The sequence below is a fragment of the Grus americana genome, chromosome 1, assembly GCF_028858705.1.
Source record: "Grus americana isolate bGruAme1 chromosome 1, bGruAme1.mat, whole genome shotgun sequence".
Taxonomy (NCBI): Eukaryota; Metazoa; Chordata; class Aves; order Gruiformes; family Gruidae; genus Grus; species Grus americana.
Genome location: NC_072852.1, coordinates 173,771,742 through 173,788,522, shown reverse-complemented (window position 1 = coordinate 173,788,522; position 16,781 = coordinate 173,771,742). Strand labels below are relative to the sequence as shown.

The 16,781-nt window shown below is 38.4% G+C and overlaps 1 protein-coding gene across 3 annotated transcripts in view; it reads right to left on the bottom strand.

The window, feature by feature from the left end:
* Positions 1-3,038: 3,038 nt before the first annotated feature.
* TBC1D4 (TBC1 domain family member 4) overlaps positions 3,039-16,781 on the bottom strand; it is a 121,030-nt gene continuing 107,287 nt past the window's right edge. For 2 of the 3 annotated variants that reach the window (XM_054843958.1, XM_054843948.1), the window contains 6 exons: positions 16,045-16,203; positions 15,321-15,565; positions 12,261-12,420; positions 8,307-8,476; positions 5,579-5,755; positions 3,039-5,273 (listed from right to left, as the gene is read on the bottom strand). In XM_054843958.1, the coding sequence (XP_054699933.1) occupies positions 5,055-5,273; positions 5,579-5,755; positions 8,307-8,476; positions 12,261-12,420; positions 15,321-15,565; positions 16,045-16,203 (1,130 nt within the window). In that variant the 3' untranslated portion in view covers positions 3,039-5,054. Of the gene's footprint in view, positions 5,274-5,578; positions 5,756-8,306; positions 8,477-12,260; positions 12,421-15,320; positions 15,566-16,044; positions 16,204-16,781 lie in introns of those variants that run through there. The other variant, XM_054843967.1, reaches the window with a different exon arrangement.

The following is a 16,781-nucleotide window of genomic DNA, read 5'->3' as shown; positions in this document are numbered from 1 at the left end:
GTGACCAGCAACAGGACACAAGGAAATGGAATGAAGCTGCATCAGGGGAAGTTCAGACTGGACATTAGGAAAAGGCTTTTCACTGAGAGGGTGGTTGGTCAGTGGAACAGGCTCCTCAGGGCAGTGGTCACGGCATCAAGCCTGTCAGAGTTCAAGATATGTTTGGACAATGCTCTTCGTCAGTTTCAGGTAGTCCTGCGAGAAGCAGGGAGTTGGACCTGATGATCCTTATGGGCCCCTTCCAACTTGAGATATTCCATGATTCTATTTTGGGTAGCCCATTTGCCCAGCCAAGGGAAAAGTAACTATAGGCTTAAACCAGCCCTTTCTTCACTGTGTGTTTCTTCTGTTCTGGAACAAGGTTTTCAGCTGGATGGCTACTCTAAATGTGAAGAGAATGCTTATACTATACAGAATGCCTCATTCACACTCAAAATTGGATGGTACAGACAGTTTAAACTTTTTAGACAAAAATGGCCATATACATCTAAATATCTGCAACTCCAAACAGTAAGTATATGCAGGTGATTGAAGAAATCATTTGGACAGGTAACAGCATAGAGTACACACAGGCAGCGCAACTAGGTCTCTGTTTTGTAGTCAGATATAGACCTATTTTCCACACTAAGAAGTGACATCTCTTAGTCCAGCCGTTTTACAAGCACAATCTCACTCAATACTTCTCCCCCATATGTTTTGGCAGGACATGTTGTCTCTCAGCACGCACTCTAACCAAAAATAAAACCAATATATTAAAACCTTCTAACTTTCTTTTATCAGAGTGAAAACTTGAATAAGTTGTAATTTGAGTACAGGAACAGTTTGGATAAGCTCCAAGAGAAGTTCCTCTGATGGTAAGACTACCAACGACAATTCCCAATTCTCTTGTTAAAAAGTGTTTGCTGAGCAAGTGTTCTGAAGAGAATAGTAAAGGAGTGGAAAACCTTTTCAACTCAAATGAAAACACAACACAACATTTTTGTAAAGGAGCACTGCCAGCTCCTTCCTTTGGTCCAGAATTAAAGGTCAGCAGTAAAATAAAACCAAACAAGACACCAAGTACCAATCCGCCCAGATTCCACTTCATCGCAAGCCAGGCAGCACACAACCCATTAGCTGCTCACGGCACGCAGTAATCTCTGCTTTACTCCCCAGCTTTTTACTGTCACTGCCGAGTTTAATATGCTTTCAGAGTGCGCTAACATATTAAACTTTAAGCATATAAACTCTATCCCTTGCACACCAGATGTCTGGGGGAAGGATAGAGCTAAGCATTCAGTATGTCTTTTTGGAAAAGAAAGTTAAATTTTGTTCTTTCTAGTCACTAGAAAGACTGAGGAAGGCAAAGTATACGTTAAATGCATTCAATAGCTAACACTGACAGTAAAAGCTGAACTACAGAAATACAGAATCAATTACAATTCTTCAAATGGATGGTGTAAGCCTGGCATAAAGCTTGAAATGTTATGGCCTGCACATGCCTGTCAACACCCATCTATGACTACAAAGACTGAGTGGATAATCACTATTAGCAGTGCCTGGGGTTATTCACCTCAACACACAAAAGGGTATTCACACCAATACCTATGTGGTTTTAGGTTCAGATTAAGTGTCCAAATGTAGACCCTCTGGATCATGCTAGTAATATCAAATTCTTGGACCAAACCGCTGAAATTCTTTCCTATGTTACAAGTTGTTCAGCTTTCTTGTAGCGATATTAAGACTAAAGCAGTGTCAGGTTGAAGAGGGAATGATCAAACCACTTAAGATTAGCTAGATTTGTGATTTCAAGTCAGGTCTTCATCTGGAACATGCCATTTATCAGGAGACTGATTTTTCAGTAATAGCTAATTATTTTTTTTTTTAGAGAAAAGTGAAGAAAATGCAACTTAAAGACACCCTAAAAACTCCTCTTTTAAGGAGAGAAATACATACTCTCCTTTTTAGGATTAAAAAAAAAAACAAAACCCACCCACAAATTTCTGGCCAAGCTTTTTATCCATAAAAGATACAAATACCAGAGTTCCCTTCATTAGTCTTTCTTACCAGACTGACCTATTTAAACTGTGTTCCTGGCAAGTAGTACTCTTCATTTACAAGCTAGTTTGCTAGCTAAAAGGATGGATCTCTTCCCAGGCTTCTAAAAAAGCCCTCTCCCAGCAGAAACCAGTCTAAAGTTAGTTGTTCCTGAAAACAGCAGATACTTTTTCCTCCCGAGTTAGTTCTCCACAGGTTGACTGCAAAAACTGAGAGGGCTGTTGTGCTTAGCTCAGACAGAACAATAGCTTTATTCTGAAAACTTTTTTTCCAAACAGAAAACAACAAGATATAGGAATAAATGAACAATTTGTCCAAACGCAGGAACTATCCTTTCTCCTGAGCAAATATCCTTGCAGCTCTGGCTCGCTGTACCTTAGACTTCCCTCTTCACAGTTGCACAACCAGAACAGATAGACAGGGAGAGACAAACAGATGGACACAAACACACATCGTTCACAGTCTTCTAGATAATGTTGCTGGTTATTCATCTGAAGATGGTCTGGAGCATACCTGCTCAAGTGCAGACTTCAAGCTAGGCACCCTAGAGATACCCAGTTACAAGGCACGCTTGTGTTCAGAATACAAATGCTATCACAAACGTCCTAATGTCAGGAGGCACTTACCTCATTGTGGTTTTAATTCTGTAGTTTATTCCTACTTGATATGGCATCTTCCTCCTCCTCCCAAGCTAGATGCACAGCACACAGTTCATCAAATTACTATTCTCAACATGCATATGTACTAAATGAACTGCTACAGAAGAAAAATACCTTTTAATCATTTCATCTTCAGTTAAGAACAATGCAAGACTATTTTCCTCAATAAGAATTTCTATCCTCCCTGTGTCCTTCTACAAATCCTGCAGGTTTTTCTTCCCCACAACTAGAAATTAAAACCAGATTCTTTTCATCTTTCCTGTAAACAGTACTATTGAGAATGAGATTCATACTTGAAATGTAGAAAAATAAAATTAACCAGAGGCCATGGGAAATGCAGCAATGACATTTATTGGAATTTCTCCAGGCATTACATGAAAATTTGTTTAAGTGAAACAGAGGATAAAGCACATTCAGTGCATCTTAAAAAAAAAAAGATGTATCTGAATAACTTTGATTCTTTGTAATACACACTACTGCAGTGCCTGGGATTGGTTTTGTATGTACACATCAGCTAAAACGTACTCTGAACAAAACTGCAAAGAACTGCCTTTTCACGTGGCATTTTCCCACCTAGTACAATACAATATTCTTGAAATAGACAGATTCCACATAATTTTATACGCAGTGTTAAGACCTTTCACTCCAACTGTAAAAAGAAAGACCGTTAAGTAAATCAATATCTTTAATCAAATAAACCACCATGGAAGTAAAAAACAACAACAAAAAAACCCCAGGAGACCCCAAGCCCCTAAGTTCCACAGCAGCGTGCAGCAAATCAGCATTGTTGTTCCTCACTTTTATGTTAACATAAAGCATAATACTTAGAAAGTAGTGATACTCAGTCCTTGCTTTCTAAATTGGACAATCTTATGCATAAAGACACTGCTGGATTTGGCACTTTGCTTAATTGCTTTTCTTACTAAAAAGAGTAAGTGCTTCCTGAAATACAGTATAAATGGTAAGAGATAACATGAGCCACTGTAACACTCAATTAACGGTTCAGACATGCACTCCAAAATACGTGTCTATTACACATTTGTCTAAGCCTTTTCAAAAATTCCACTCGAAAACATTTTCAAATCTATATGCATCTTTTTATACCTTTATAAACATATTTTCTCCCTTAAAATGATCTGAGCTTACCTCACCTTCTGCCTGGAACACACAAATTCATGACTTGTTTTAAAAAGAAGACCACAAAGCAGTATTAAAACAGGAATAACCTGGAAAGCCATTATTATAATGGCACCTGTACTTCAGAATCCCCTTTCAAATGTATATCCACTGTCTATGTGAAAACTGAAAGGTATATAATATTTGAAACTTCCTTGGTCCTCTCCCGTGCACTTATGCCCAACTTCCTGCAACCTGCCACAATTTTCTCTTCAAATAAAATTTAAGAGCAGCTTTCTGGCTCCCACTATGGTAAGACATGTCTTCTTGCAGTATTTCTTTGGTTAAATGAGAACCTCTTACATGCCTAACTCTTACGACAGCAAGTCTCCTGCAGAAAATTAACATCTGAATAAATACCACTCTACAGCCTTGCTTCCTTCCTCCTGTCATCATGACCAACCCAGGACAGGTGGAAGCAAACAGGCCAGGAAGGAAGTAGTAGTCACCGTTAGCTCTTGCCTTTACAAGTTCTGCGAGCGTGTCTAGATAACTATTTCTTAGCTCTGAGTTACAGAGGCGGAGCTATGACGTGATGCTTTTTGTTTCCAGTTCCAACATGCATGTAGAATTACATTGCTGACCGGTACAGCCCAGACAGTGGATGGCACTAGAGCTCTTTCTGTACAAACCAAGTCACGATACTTATTCTGCTTATTGGTCTGTGCACACAATGTCAGTAGAATTAAAAGAGAGGCACGCATGAGTTCACACAGATTTTCCACAGATGTGAAACATGCTGCTCTTTGGAGGGAAAATTACATTCTTTTTTTTCTTCAAGTATTATTCAACATACATATATATAAAGACACGCTATCCTCATTTCACTACAAGACAAGCACATCCAGAGTGAATTTGTAGATCACCATTATCTTGGCTTTGATTACTGAAATTTCTCTTTTCCTTTAGGTCAACTCTAAATATACATCTACTCATCATAATTACATGTGAGAATCCTTTATTTCCCCCTTGTGATTTATTTACACAATCATAAAAAAATTAATAGCCTGAATTTGCATACTGACATTTGAAGGCCCATCTGTAGCTATGAGTGTCCCAGCACTAGAGTTTTGGATAATACCATTGCCTATTGCTAAGTCCTTTGAAAGCAGCATACTCATCTTTTCTTTCCCTTTTTTTGAAGAAATGCTGCCAAGAAAACCCTGGTTTATGGCTTACTCCTTATTTTATTTTATTATTTGGATTGTAGTTTACTTCCTTCAGGAGCAGTTCACAGTCAGACAATGCTTCTGCTGGCAAATACTTCATTATCTGTTCAAGAGTCTTTTGATATGTTATCTTCTCCTGTTCCAGGGACTGAATTACGCTCTTCATTTTGTTCTCTCGAGTCAAAATAGTCTCCAGGCTGGATTCCAGACTCTGAATTTTAGCATGAGCAACCTGTAAAACAGTAACATTATCTTTATTATAAATTGAGACGTTCTGAATAACTTTTTTATGGGAGATAAAGGTAGCGATATTTTGAGAAAAATCAATCTAAATCAAGAAGGAACAGTCCAAGGAATGACAAAGGAGTTAAAAATATGTCTAACAGAAGTAAATCACTGTAATTGAGAGAACTGCTCAACTGTATAAGGTCTTGCAGTTAGGAGATTTCTTATGTACATTTAAAAAAAAAGACACTTCTCTATTGGCTGAATAACTGAAATGACTTCTCCATGAGTTTGTAATCTTAAGTCATTTACCTGTAGCTTCTCCAACAAATCCATGTTTTGTCTCTTCAGATGACTGTTTGCCCTCTCCAGCTTCTCCAGGGGTTCACCTTCATCACAGGGATTCACATTTTCCTGCAGTTCATCCTGTAGAACATGGTACTCTACTTCATAGGCATGAAGCTGTTTTGAAATATCCATCTCAAACACCTGCCATGAGAGAAAAAAAGCAATTACAAATTACAACAGAGAACATTTATTCCCCACGAATGTTTGGCTAAGAGGCAACTCTGGTTGATTAACTTAATGTTTTTTTCCTGTTCCTCCCACAACATTATTTTAAGGGGAAGTCTACAGTAAGAGCATTTTAGCATCTAGAGTTCTTACTGTAGCCATAATGAATCACAGACTTCAGAATAAATTGGATCACTTTTACAATTATCAAATACCATCTCTTACTATCAGATGTATCAGCAAAAAAAGTCTTATTTAATCCAATAATTTTATAATATGACCAAGTGTTATTATCTCTTGCTCAGGAATATTAAGTTCAAGAAGAAACTTTTAAATTCAAGTCCCACCAGCTTGTGATGGGAACAGGATCACACAATGAGGAAGAATAATCCAGGAGTCATCAGATCCCCACCCTCAAAACTAGATCTTGTGACTCCAAGCGCCCATTTATAGACCTCTATAAGAACACTCTTCATGGTTACAGTTTCCCTGTGCTCTGTCTCTGCGTGAAGATACACTACTTTCTTACTGAGATGCTTTGGTTACAAAGCATTATGAAGACTATGGAACTGAACACCTAGCAGTGATGGGGCCACATGATCCTTATCTGTTTATACATCTAGACACAGCCTCCCATGTCCCACAAGTTATCAAATAGCTTAGGCTAGAAGGGAAGGATGTCTACAGTGACATTAATTCTGTTCCTTGTTCCATTATTGGTTCCATTACACCAATAGAAGACATAGATACTCCAGCAAAACAAGTTCTGCATTACATTCACTGTTCTTCAGGTAATTCCAATAAGGTAAAACTTTAAATTACATATGGTGTACAAACTGGGCAAGTGCCATTTTCCTATGTGTAGCTACTTGATCACTTGTTCATCTGTGTATTACAGTCTTGCATGCTGTCTACGTTTTCTTTCATTATCCGCTGTAAAACGATGGTCCTGGGAATGCCAACGCTGAGACAGCCAAACAACTCCACCTGCAGCCAGCCTAGGTAGGAGCAATACGATATAGGCAGCAGTCTACACGTGCATTCAGATCCAGAAGGCTGCTCAGCATGAAAGCACACCACAGGCAAGCAGGCGACCTTCCTCTCAGAGCTGAGCTGACCTGCGTATAACCACATCCACCTCCACTCAGGCTACACAACCCATTCTTTACTCAGACCTGGCTTTGCAAAAAACCACTTCTAAGATGCTCACCACAGCGTGATTGCTCTGCAACCCCTGCAGACCACAGGATACATTTAATTTCTAGTAGTATCAGAAATACTGAACTACCATCCCTATCATTGCCAGAATCAGTGAGTTGTGAAGACAGTCACTAAAGCACCCAACACAGGTTTAGCATGACAATCACAATCAGTGCAATGAGGAAATGAAGATTTACACATTGACTAAGAATTAATTCTTAACTGACAGAACCTGAAACATTCCAGTGTTAACCAAGCCATAGGAATGCATCGGAGTTAACTGCACTCCTGCACAGAGAGATGGTTTTCTAGAGCTCTTCTGTTACCTCCAAACTGCCACCTGAAGGGGGAAAACTGCTCACACATTCACAATTAAGGTACTAGACTGAGGCTTATTTTCAAATTGCAGCTTCAATGCAGAGGATGTAGAGAGATGAAGATCCCAGCCACTGACAGTATTTCACAAGAAGCTTTTCCTATATCAGCATCGGTAATTCTTTATTTCTCTTCTATTCTTGACCTTTGCCACGAAGTTGCAATGATACTGATGAAATAACACTACTCCAGTCCTCCTTTCCCTTACCCAAGGCAGGCAGAGATCAGTCTTGAGGGGTTTTTATGTCTGGCACCAAGCACCTGCCAAACATGATCCCTCCAAGGACAGGGTTGGGGGGCGGGGCAGGGGGGGAGTTGCACGAGGGCACCCTAAAAGTGATCCCCAGGATAGAAGCTGCCCATGCAACAGAACAACAAAAGCTTGCTTAACCTTGATTTTAATACAGAATATTGAAATAGGGTCTCACCAACCTCCCAGCTTGTAGGATTTTAAGTTGGAGGTGTCAGAAAAATTTCTGCAGGGGTACCCAGGCCTGTGCAGCCAAAAGTTTGAAGGATCAGGAGGAGAAGCTGCTGTGATGCTCCCTCTTCCCACCATGGCAAGTTGTGACTCCTGTCACAAACTGTTGGACTGCTCACCCACTAGCAGGGAGCAACAGCTGGGTTTAGGTTTGGAAAATAGGCTACTTTTACCTGTCTGATGGCGACATGAAGTTTATAAGCAAAGTCACGTTTTCCCAGTAGCTGGGGCATAAAAGAACCTTTGTAGTAAACCTTGAGGTAGCAACTAAAGTCTTCCTAAAATTGCAGTTCAAAACCCATTGAAATTAGCTCATATCCTATTTCTATGCAAGTTACTGGGAAGATGACTCCTTTGCATTTCAAACCAAAAGGAACATACTGAGAAGACTTTTACATATACTTTAGGCAGAATTCTTTCAAAGTAAACTAAATGGTGGGGAAAAAAATGTAAAGAGAAAAACAACCTTACCTGGGTAATAATTTTTTCCATTTGAGGTTGAGTCATATCTGGAATAGTGGTTTTAAGAAAATCAACAATGTTCTCAAAACTCTCACATCCCATTATAGATGTTTCTTGACTGCTAAGTAGGCTCAGTGCTACTTTAAATATGACTTCCGTTCCTTGAAGAAAAATAATGTCTAAAAAAGAAAATCATTAAAATGTCTTGAAAACAAGAGCTAAAGTCATTGGATAAATACATGTATTTGCTGGGATATTTTCTTTTTAATCAATCATACTGTAGATTTATTCAGTTCAGAAGGGCAATCTGTCTTATTTCATCATGAGGTTAAAGCATATAAAAACATTTTCTGTCATCTTACAGATGTGAGAGAACATTAAAGAAAATATCACATGCTTGTTATGTCTGTAATTGCTATCTGCAATAAGCATTTCATTACTGTCTACTGTAGACTATAGACTATCAAGTAACTGCTAACTGCTTTTAAGGGCATCTATGACTGAAAAGCAATTAGGAAGCAGATCACAACACAACGTACTGATGTTTTACTGTTTTCTACAGGCAGAAGCTAGTCCTTAAAAAATGATCATGTAGATTCCATAATCAACCATATTATTTTCAAAACCTATAGTAGTAATCACATTAGCTATAATTTATGCCCCAAACCCTTACTTTGAGGTATAATTACATGGATGTGAGAGGAAAGTCCAGGCTCTGCAGAAGTCAGTAGACACAGACTGCGCAGAAACTGGACACTTGATAACAGTAACTAGAAACCTGGTCTCAGTAGCAGTGGTGGACTTGCAGTTACTAAGATGAATGCAGCACGCGAACAGTTCAAATCAGCCTCCTGCGCTGTTGGCTCTGTCACAATGCCAAGGGCAGGGCTATGCAACCGAACAAACTCAAACTTCTGATCCCAATACTGAGAGGTCACCCCTGGCCCTAATCCAGTATCACACAGTAGCACCAGGACACTGGGGAGGCAGTCATCTCAAACACAGCTCCTAAAAGTCTCCCTTCTCAAGTCTATGATGTACATTCAAGCAGCATAAATATAAGTATGTAATTTACGATGGGTAGACATTAACCATCTGTTCCTGGTATGTGACAATGGCCCATAAGACACTGAAGATGCAGGAATTCACAGCATTAGGAAGTAAAATAACATAGTGACTTTTGACTTTTAAAATGAGAACATGCCTTGCTCAGCTGTCAGAGAAATGAACACTGACCCTCCCCACCCTTAAAAAATTCATTTTCCAAATTCAAAGCCTACCAGAAACAAACAAACAAAAAAAGAACAGAAAACTTTAGTCTTGAAAAACAAATCAAAAAGAAAAAAACCTAAATGCTTAAGTATCCTGAAATTCAATAATCCCACTTGGAAAGAGATGTACCAATCATGTGAATACCACTGAAAAACAGATATACCAATAATTTGTTCACCCAAAGAGCAGTCAGGAAAAGTTTGCTGTAAAAGAAAAAAAACCTCTGTAATGGAGAAATCACCAGTCAAAAAAAGAAGAAAAAAAAAGAGAAAAGAGAGAAAAGAGAGAAAAGAGAGAAAAGAGAGAAAAGAGAGAAAAGAGAGAAAAGAGAGAAAAGAGAGAAAAGAGAGAAAAGAGAGAAAAGAGAGAAAAGAGAGAAAAGAGAGAAAAGAGAGAAAAGAGAGAAAAGAGAGAAAAGAGAGAAAAGAGAGAAAAGAGAGAAAAGAGAGAAAAGAGAGAAAAGAGAGAAAAGAGAGAAAAGAGAGAAAAGAGAGAAAAGAGAGAAAAGAGAGAAAAGAGAGAAAAGAGAGAAAAGAGAGAAAAGAGAGAAAAGAGAGAAAAGAGAGAAAAGAGAGAAAAGAGAGAAAAGAGAGAAAAGAGAGAAAAGAGAGAAAAGAGAGAAAAGAGAGAAAAGAGAGAAAAGAGAGAAAAGAGAGAAAAGAGAGAAAAGAGAGAAAAGAGAGAAAAGAGAGAAAAGAGAGAAAAGAGAGAAAAGAGAGAAAAGAGAGAAAAGAGAGAAAAGAGAGAAAAAGAGAGAAAAGAGAGAAAAGAGAGAAAAGAGAGAAAAGAGAGAAAAGAGAGAAAAGAGAGAAAAGAGAGAAAAGAGAGAAAAGAGAGAAAAGAGAGAAAAGAGAGAAAAGAGAGAAAAAGAGAGAAAAGAGAGAAAAGAGAGAAAAGAGAGAAAAGAGAGAAAAGAGAGAAAAGAGAGAAAAGAGAGAAAAGAGAGAAAAGAGAGAAAAGAGAGAAAAGAGAGAAAAGAGAGAAAAGAGAGAAAAGAGAGAAAAGAGAGAAAAGAGAGAAAAGAGAGAAAAGAGAGAAAAGAGAGAAAAGAGAGAAAAGAGAGAAAAGAGAGAAAAGAGAGAAAAGAGAGAAAAGAGAGAAAAGAGAGAAAAGAGAGAAAAGAGAGAAAAAGAGAGAAAAGAGAGAAAAGAGAGAAAAGAGAGAAAAGAGAGAAAAGAGAGAAAAGAGAGAAAAGAGAGAAAAGAGAGAAAAGAGAGAAAAGAGAGAAAAGAGAGAAAAGAGAGAAAAGAGAGAAAAGAGAGAAAAGAGAGAAAAGAGAGAAAAGAGAGAAAAGAGAGAAAAGAGAGAAAAGAGAGAAAAGAGAGAAAAGAGAGAAAAGAGAGAAAAGAGAGAAAAGAGAGAAAAGAGAGAAAAGAGAGAAAAGAGAGAAAAGAGAGAAAAGAGAGAAAAGAGAGAAAAGAGAGAAAAGAGAGAAAAGAGAGAAAAGAGAGAAAAGAGAGAAAAGAGAGAAAAGAGAGAAAAGAGAGAAAAAGAGAGAAAAGAGAGAAAAAGAGAGAAAAAGAGAGAAAAAGAGAGAAAAAGAGAGAAAAAGAGAGAAAAAGAGAGAAAAAGAGAGAAAAAGAGAGAAAAAGAGAGAGAACGAGAGAGAACGAGAAAGAGAAAAGAGAGAAAAAGAGAGAGAAAGAGAAAAGAGAAAAGAGAGAGAAAGAGAAAAGAGAGAAAGAGAGAGAGAGAAAGAGAAAAGAGAGAAAGAGAGAGAGAGAAAGAGAAAAGAGAGAAAGAGAAAAGAAAACCAAAACCAAAGTCCTCTTCCCCCCACAAACCACCACACCAAACGAATTAAAAACCTAACACACTCCAGTAATAGAACATAAGACAAAAGCTAGGTTGAATTTCTTAGTAAAAGACAAAAGGTGCTATATGAAAACAGAAAAATCAAGTGGAAAAAAACTCTGATTTAAGAGGAAGTACATGACATATGCTCCTAGCTTCTTGGTGCATATCTGAGCACAGCAAGTTTTACATTAATAAGTAAATTAAAACCCAAACCCAAAAACCCCTGCATTACTAGAAATTTGATTAACCTGGAAGTTCTTACTGACACTAAAAGAATATAAAACCACGTACTTGACATGTTGATACTGTAAACACTACAAGGCATAATCACTATTTAAGCTTCTGTACTAGATGTTATCTGAAGAGAAGCATATAACGAAAAAAATATCTAAATGGAGTAAGAGGCATACTAAGACTAGAAAACCGTTCAATATATACATGAATACCTGAAAACAGCCTTTAAGTTCAAACTTATTTGAATTTTTATTCAAAAGCACTTATAATCAGTTATTCAGAAACATTTTCTAGAAAACCAATGCATTCTCCTTTTTCAAATTGCAAGTTCAACAAGATGAACTTTTCTATAGACATAAACTGAACGCTTGATGCATAAAATACATTTGCAACAATAAACTTCCTGCTGTTCACACTTCTGAAGTCTCTTGGCTAATAACAGCAGACACACTTAATTGCTCGTCTGATGTTTCAAAGAATACATTTCTCTTTTCCTCTTTGAAAAGGAACTGACATCCCACCATGAAGAGCGTTGCTACTTGCCACCCACAACAGTCACCCCAAATGTCCCTAGTATGTAGAACACTACTCCCTGAGAGTTTCAAAACACAATGGCCAACATTGTTCTGTTTATTATTGCAATAGAATAAACTTTCTTACCAAATACTCTGGCTACAAATCCTAATGGAAACTGAGATGCGAACAGTGTAAGAAACCATGGTGCAGCATAAAGACTGGGACTGATTTCATTTTCTTCAAGATGATTATACAGGTCTCTGTGATAATCATGAAGAAGCCTTGAGAGCTGATACATCTGAATCTACAGTGCATGAGGGGGTTGGGGGGGTGGGGGGGGAGAAAGTAGAGAAAAAAAAAAATTCAGCTTTACTTAGTTTTCCAAACCATTTGCATTTCATTCAAGGGAAATTAACTCCAGTACAGATGGTACTGTAAAATGAAGCTTAATTGTTGCCTAGGGCCTCAAGTGATATCTACTCGTGTATAAACAACCCACCCCTAATGAGTTAAAACCAACACAGTAGTCAGTAACAAAGAACAGTTTGAACCTGATTATTAATGAAGTATCATTTTAGATTCACAGGCTTAAGGTAAGAGGAGAATATATTGATCTAACTTTATCAAGAAACCAGAACTTTCAGTCTTGCGGCAATGAAAGCAGCAGTACCTCTTCCAAGATGCCACAACTCTACATTACAGAGCTGAACTATTTCTGGCTAAATTTACACATTTCAGCTTTCACCTTTTGAATCTCGGCCATATTTTTGCTGCATTTAGAACTTCTATGCTACAGTCATCACTTTGTACTCTGACCCACAGAGTACATTAGACACAGTGCATCAGTAGAGGTGTACCACATACATATTTCCCAGCGCACCTCCCATATGCCAGTGGTCCATAGAAATTTAAGATACTAATACAAAAAAAGTGCTGCTGTGCAATCTGTAAAAGGTTGCAAAGCAAAATGGTTAAAAGTTGCTATTCATTGCTAAAAATATCACTCTGTGGCAAATTATTTCCTTGCAATTTTGATAGTTTATACTCCACAGTTAGTTACAGCACAGAGCAATGGTTCTCTCAGAAAGCAGAAGATGAGAAACAGAAATATATTGATTAGCTCTCAGGTCCAATTTTGCTGTCAACAGTGCCTTATGCTTAAGGTGAATCCATCAATAAGAAAATGACTTATTGGATCCAGCTACTTTCCTACTTTTGGTGGTCATGATTCTTCCCTACCAAAAACGGACTGCAGTTGAAACTATCAGTCAGCAGTGTCCTCAAGAAAACAGATCACTTCTCATTCAGGCAAATTAGTGAAATTTGTGCACGGGTTTGAGTCCTTGCTTTAACTGCCAAAGATACTAATTAAGCACAGTTTGGACAGTGTCAATACAAAATACATTTATGTGTGAAATTAGAATAGTATCAGAGACAGTAAACCACTTGGATGAGTTCATTATGAACTAAGCAGCTAGATAACTACTGTTTCCTGACAACAATTAAAATGTAAGTCAAATAAGTTTTCATTACCCTAAAAAAACATCCAACATTTTTCTTCTACAGGACAGAAGCTAATTCTGCATATAAGCTTACTTGTGTTTCAGTACTGTAAATGCAAAAGAATTTGTAAGTGCTCTACTCCTGTTAAAAACCAAACCAAAGGGTTAGGCTTTAGCGAGATCCTCTAAGTCAGCTTCCATAGTCTAGCTTGCCTTGAGCAGACAAAACTTGTGCTTTTGTCTAGAACGGGATAACCACCTAGGAGCAAACTGTGGGGCAAGAGAGATCATTTCATTTAAAGGGCAAACAGTACTACAGGCGGTAAACCTTCTCAAACTTGAAGTGTTCTTCCTAAGAGCTTCTGACAGTGAAAGTTTCAGACTCATTTAAATCAAAAGGTGAAATCCTGGAAAACTGAATGCTCTCAAACCATCGGATGTTATTGAAAGTCTACAACTGCAGTATAACATACAAACACTAAGAGAGCATCTTCTAGGGGGGGAAAAAAGTCCCACAACCATGCATTTATCACACTTAGACACCCCCCCCCATCTGGTTCTAAACATATTGGGGGGTGGGGGATGGGATAGGGAAGAGGCAGAACGATGCTCTTCATGGCTGTTCACCCTTAATTCATCACAACAAACTTGTTATAGCATACTTCCATCCACAATAAAACACCCCCCTTTAATTTTTGGAATAAGCACATACAATTTCTTTAACTACAATCTATTCTATTGTTCTGGACATTTGCCAAATAAGCACTTGAAGCGACTGGTCATGAAAAGTGGACTGAAACTCCCCCTCAAGTTTTTACTTAATTATAAATGTTTGCTATGCAGGGAGCGTGAAAAAAAAAAGGTTTTTTTTGTATCTGCCTCTTAGTTTTCTCTTTCTCCACTGTGGATTCCAAGCTTTAACTCAACAGTGATATATCCCTTTATAATATTAGGGGCTTATAGCACATAGTTATTTAAGTCAGCGTACTGTTGCATCTCAAGGTGAAAGATTTCTCAAACTTTAAACCCTGAAGTTTATACAGATATGAACGATTTTCTGTCTCTTTCCTAAGCAGCCTTTAGTATCCATAGCTAGGTGTTAAAAGACTAATATTGCAGAGCATGCATCGTTTCATAAACAAACTAAATGATTAAAAATTCATGTTTTCTCTCATCATCCTCTACCCACCACCCTTAACATGGAGAGAAAAGAGGTGGAAATAATGAGGCAAGACAGAGCAGCTTCAAGTACAAATGCCTGTGGAATGCATCGAGTGGCCGCTGGGTGTCACAATTGATCTGACTTACAAGAGAAAAATGACATCTAAAGGCTTATGGGCTGAAGAAAAACAAAATCAAATTTCTTTTTAAACTCCAGCTGTACAGATACATGCATACCAGTTTTTTGGCATAAGGAAGAGAAAGAAGTGAGGAAAAGAAAAGGAACAGCAAAATAGCAGAGAAAGCAGCGCTTCCAAATAGGAGATGATGGGGACGTGTAACAGGAAAAGCCTGCAAGTTCTGAACTTCTCTTCTTTGCAAATTCAGAGTTGGAGAGGGTTTCACAGTAACATTCTCATGCACCTCACAACCACCAAAACAACATAAGAAGCTTCATAAGACCCTGGAAAATACGAGCAACCTCTGAGACCTCAAAACTTACTTAAAACTCTGGTTTGATTTAGGAGAAAGAATGACTTACCTGTAGTGACATCATGTCTGGTCTGTACTGCTTACGGAAGCCAAGGTCATACATGAGGAATTTCAGCATTTCAAAGGCCTGTTCCTCACTCATATGTAGAAGCAGCACTCCAGCTACAAAGCTTATACCTTGACAGTAACCTACTTCTTTGTCCAGCAAAGAATATGCTTTCAGGAGATTAAAGAGTGATAGCTGTCCTGCTCCCAGGTGGGCAGAAAAGTAAGGATGCGTAGGGAATGTCCGTCCTGATGTAAAGAGAGAAGAGTAGTTGATATTAAATTCTTCTCATTAAAAAAAAAAAAACCCAAATAAAAAACCAACAGATCCATCTGACAAGCAGCACTTCTCTCTTCCCATAGACCTTTTCTCTTTGCTTTTATATGCAGGTTGATTTTAGTCAGATCAATCTGTAATTTACCACTGATTTTAGACTGTATCCATTGAGCTCCTTTCATATTCTCGTCTACATAGAACATGCAGAAGCAACTGCTTGATTTCTCTTTTCAGACAGATGTAGAAGAGCATAAATACAAACAGCATAACCTATGAAATCATCTGCTTAGAGGACATTAAGTGGCATATACAAAATGTGTCCTGATGACATAGAAAGTGGTGTTGATACAGCAGCATCAATCTCCAGCAACAGCTTCCATTAAGAATGGTGTGTTTCCACTTGGACACATGAAATGAGTCAGAATAATCTCCCAGCTACAAACACATGTACCTAGATCTACAAGGATGGCGTGCTGTTGAGCAGTCAGTTGTTTCAGGAGTTCTTTGTAAGAGATGTCAGGAGGCTGCTGCTTGTTTGGCAGTCTGTGTCTGACTCGATGTTGCACAGCCAAAAACTGCCAAATTTCTCCCCGACGACTTTTTGGTACACCTGCAGGTCAGTCAAAAAACAAGAGGCCTAAGCAGGGGCATATTTTTAGCGCTACAACAGAAGAATTTGCAAGTTCATTGTCATAACCTTGCCTGTCACAATCTTAGCCAAACCACTGTGGAGGATCCCTTACAAACAGTCAGCTTCAGAAGTTGTCCACTCTGCAGTGTATTCCCTCAGTAGCCACAGTTCAGTCCCACTAACTAAACATTAACTACACACTTAGGGTAATTACTCTGAGCAGTAAATTGGGCAACTGAGGTACAGACATCACTTGTTTTGCCACCTCTGAGCTGTTAGTCTCCAGCAGGGAAAGATGCATGACCACATGCAGAATGCAGACCGTCCTGTTTAGAAAGGCTGAACTAAATCCAGAGGTGTAAAATACAAGGAGGTCCATCTCCTCTTCCCCTTCTCAAAGGGCTGGTCACATCAGTCCATCGGCTTAGAGAAAGATGTACAGATTACAAAATGGCCAGTTTATACCTAAAAGCATTACTGCTGCATACAAAAGGAAGGGAGCTGGCAGATGTTATCACTAAGGCACTCTCGATCATCTCTGAAAGATCATGGAGAAC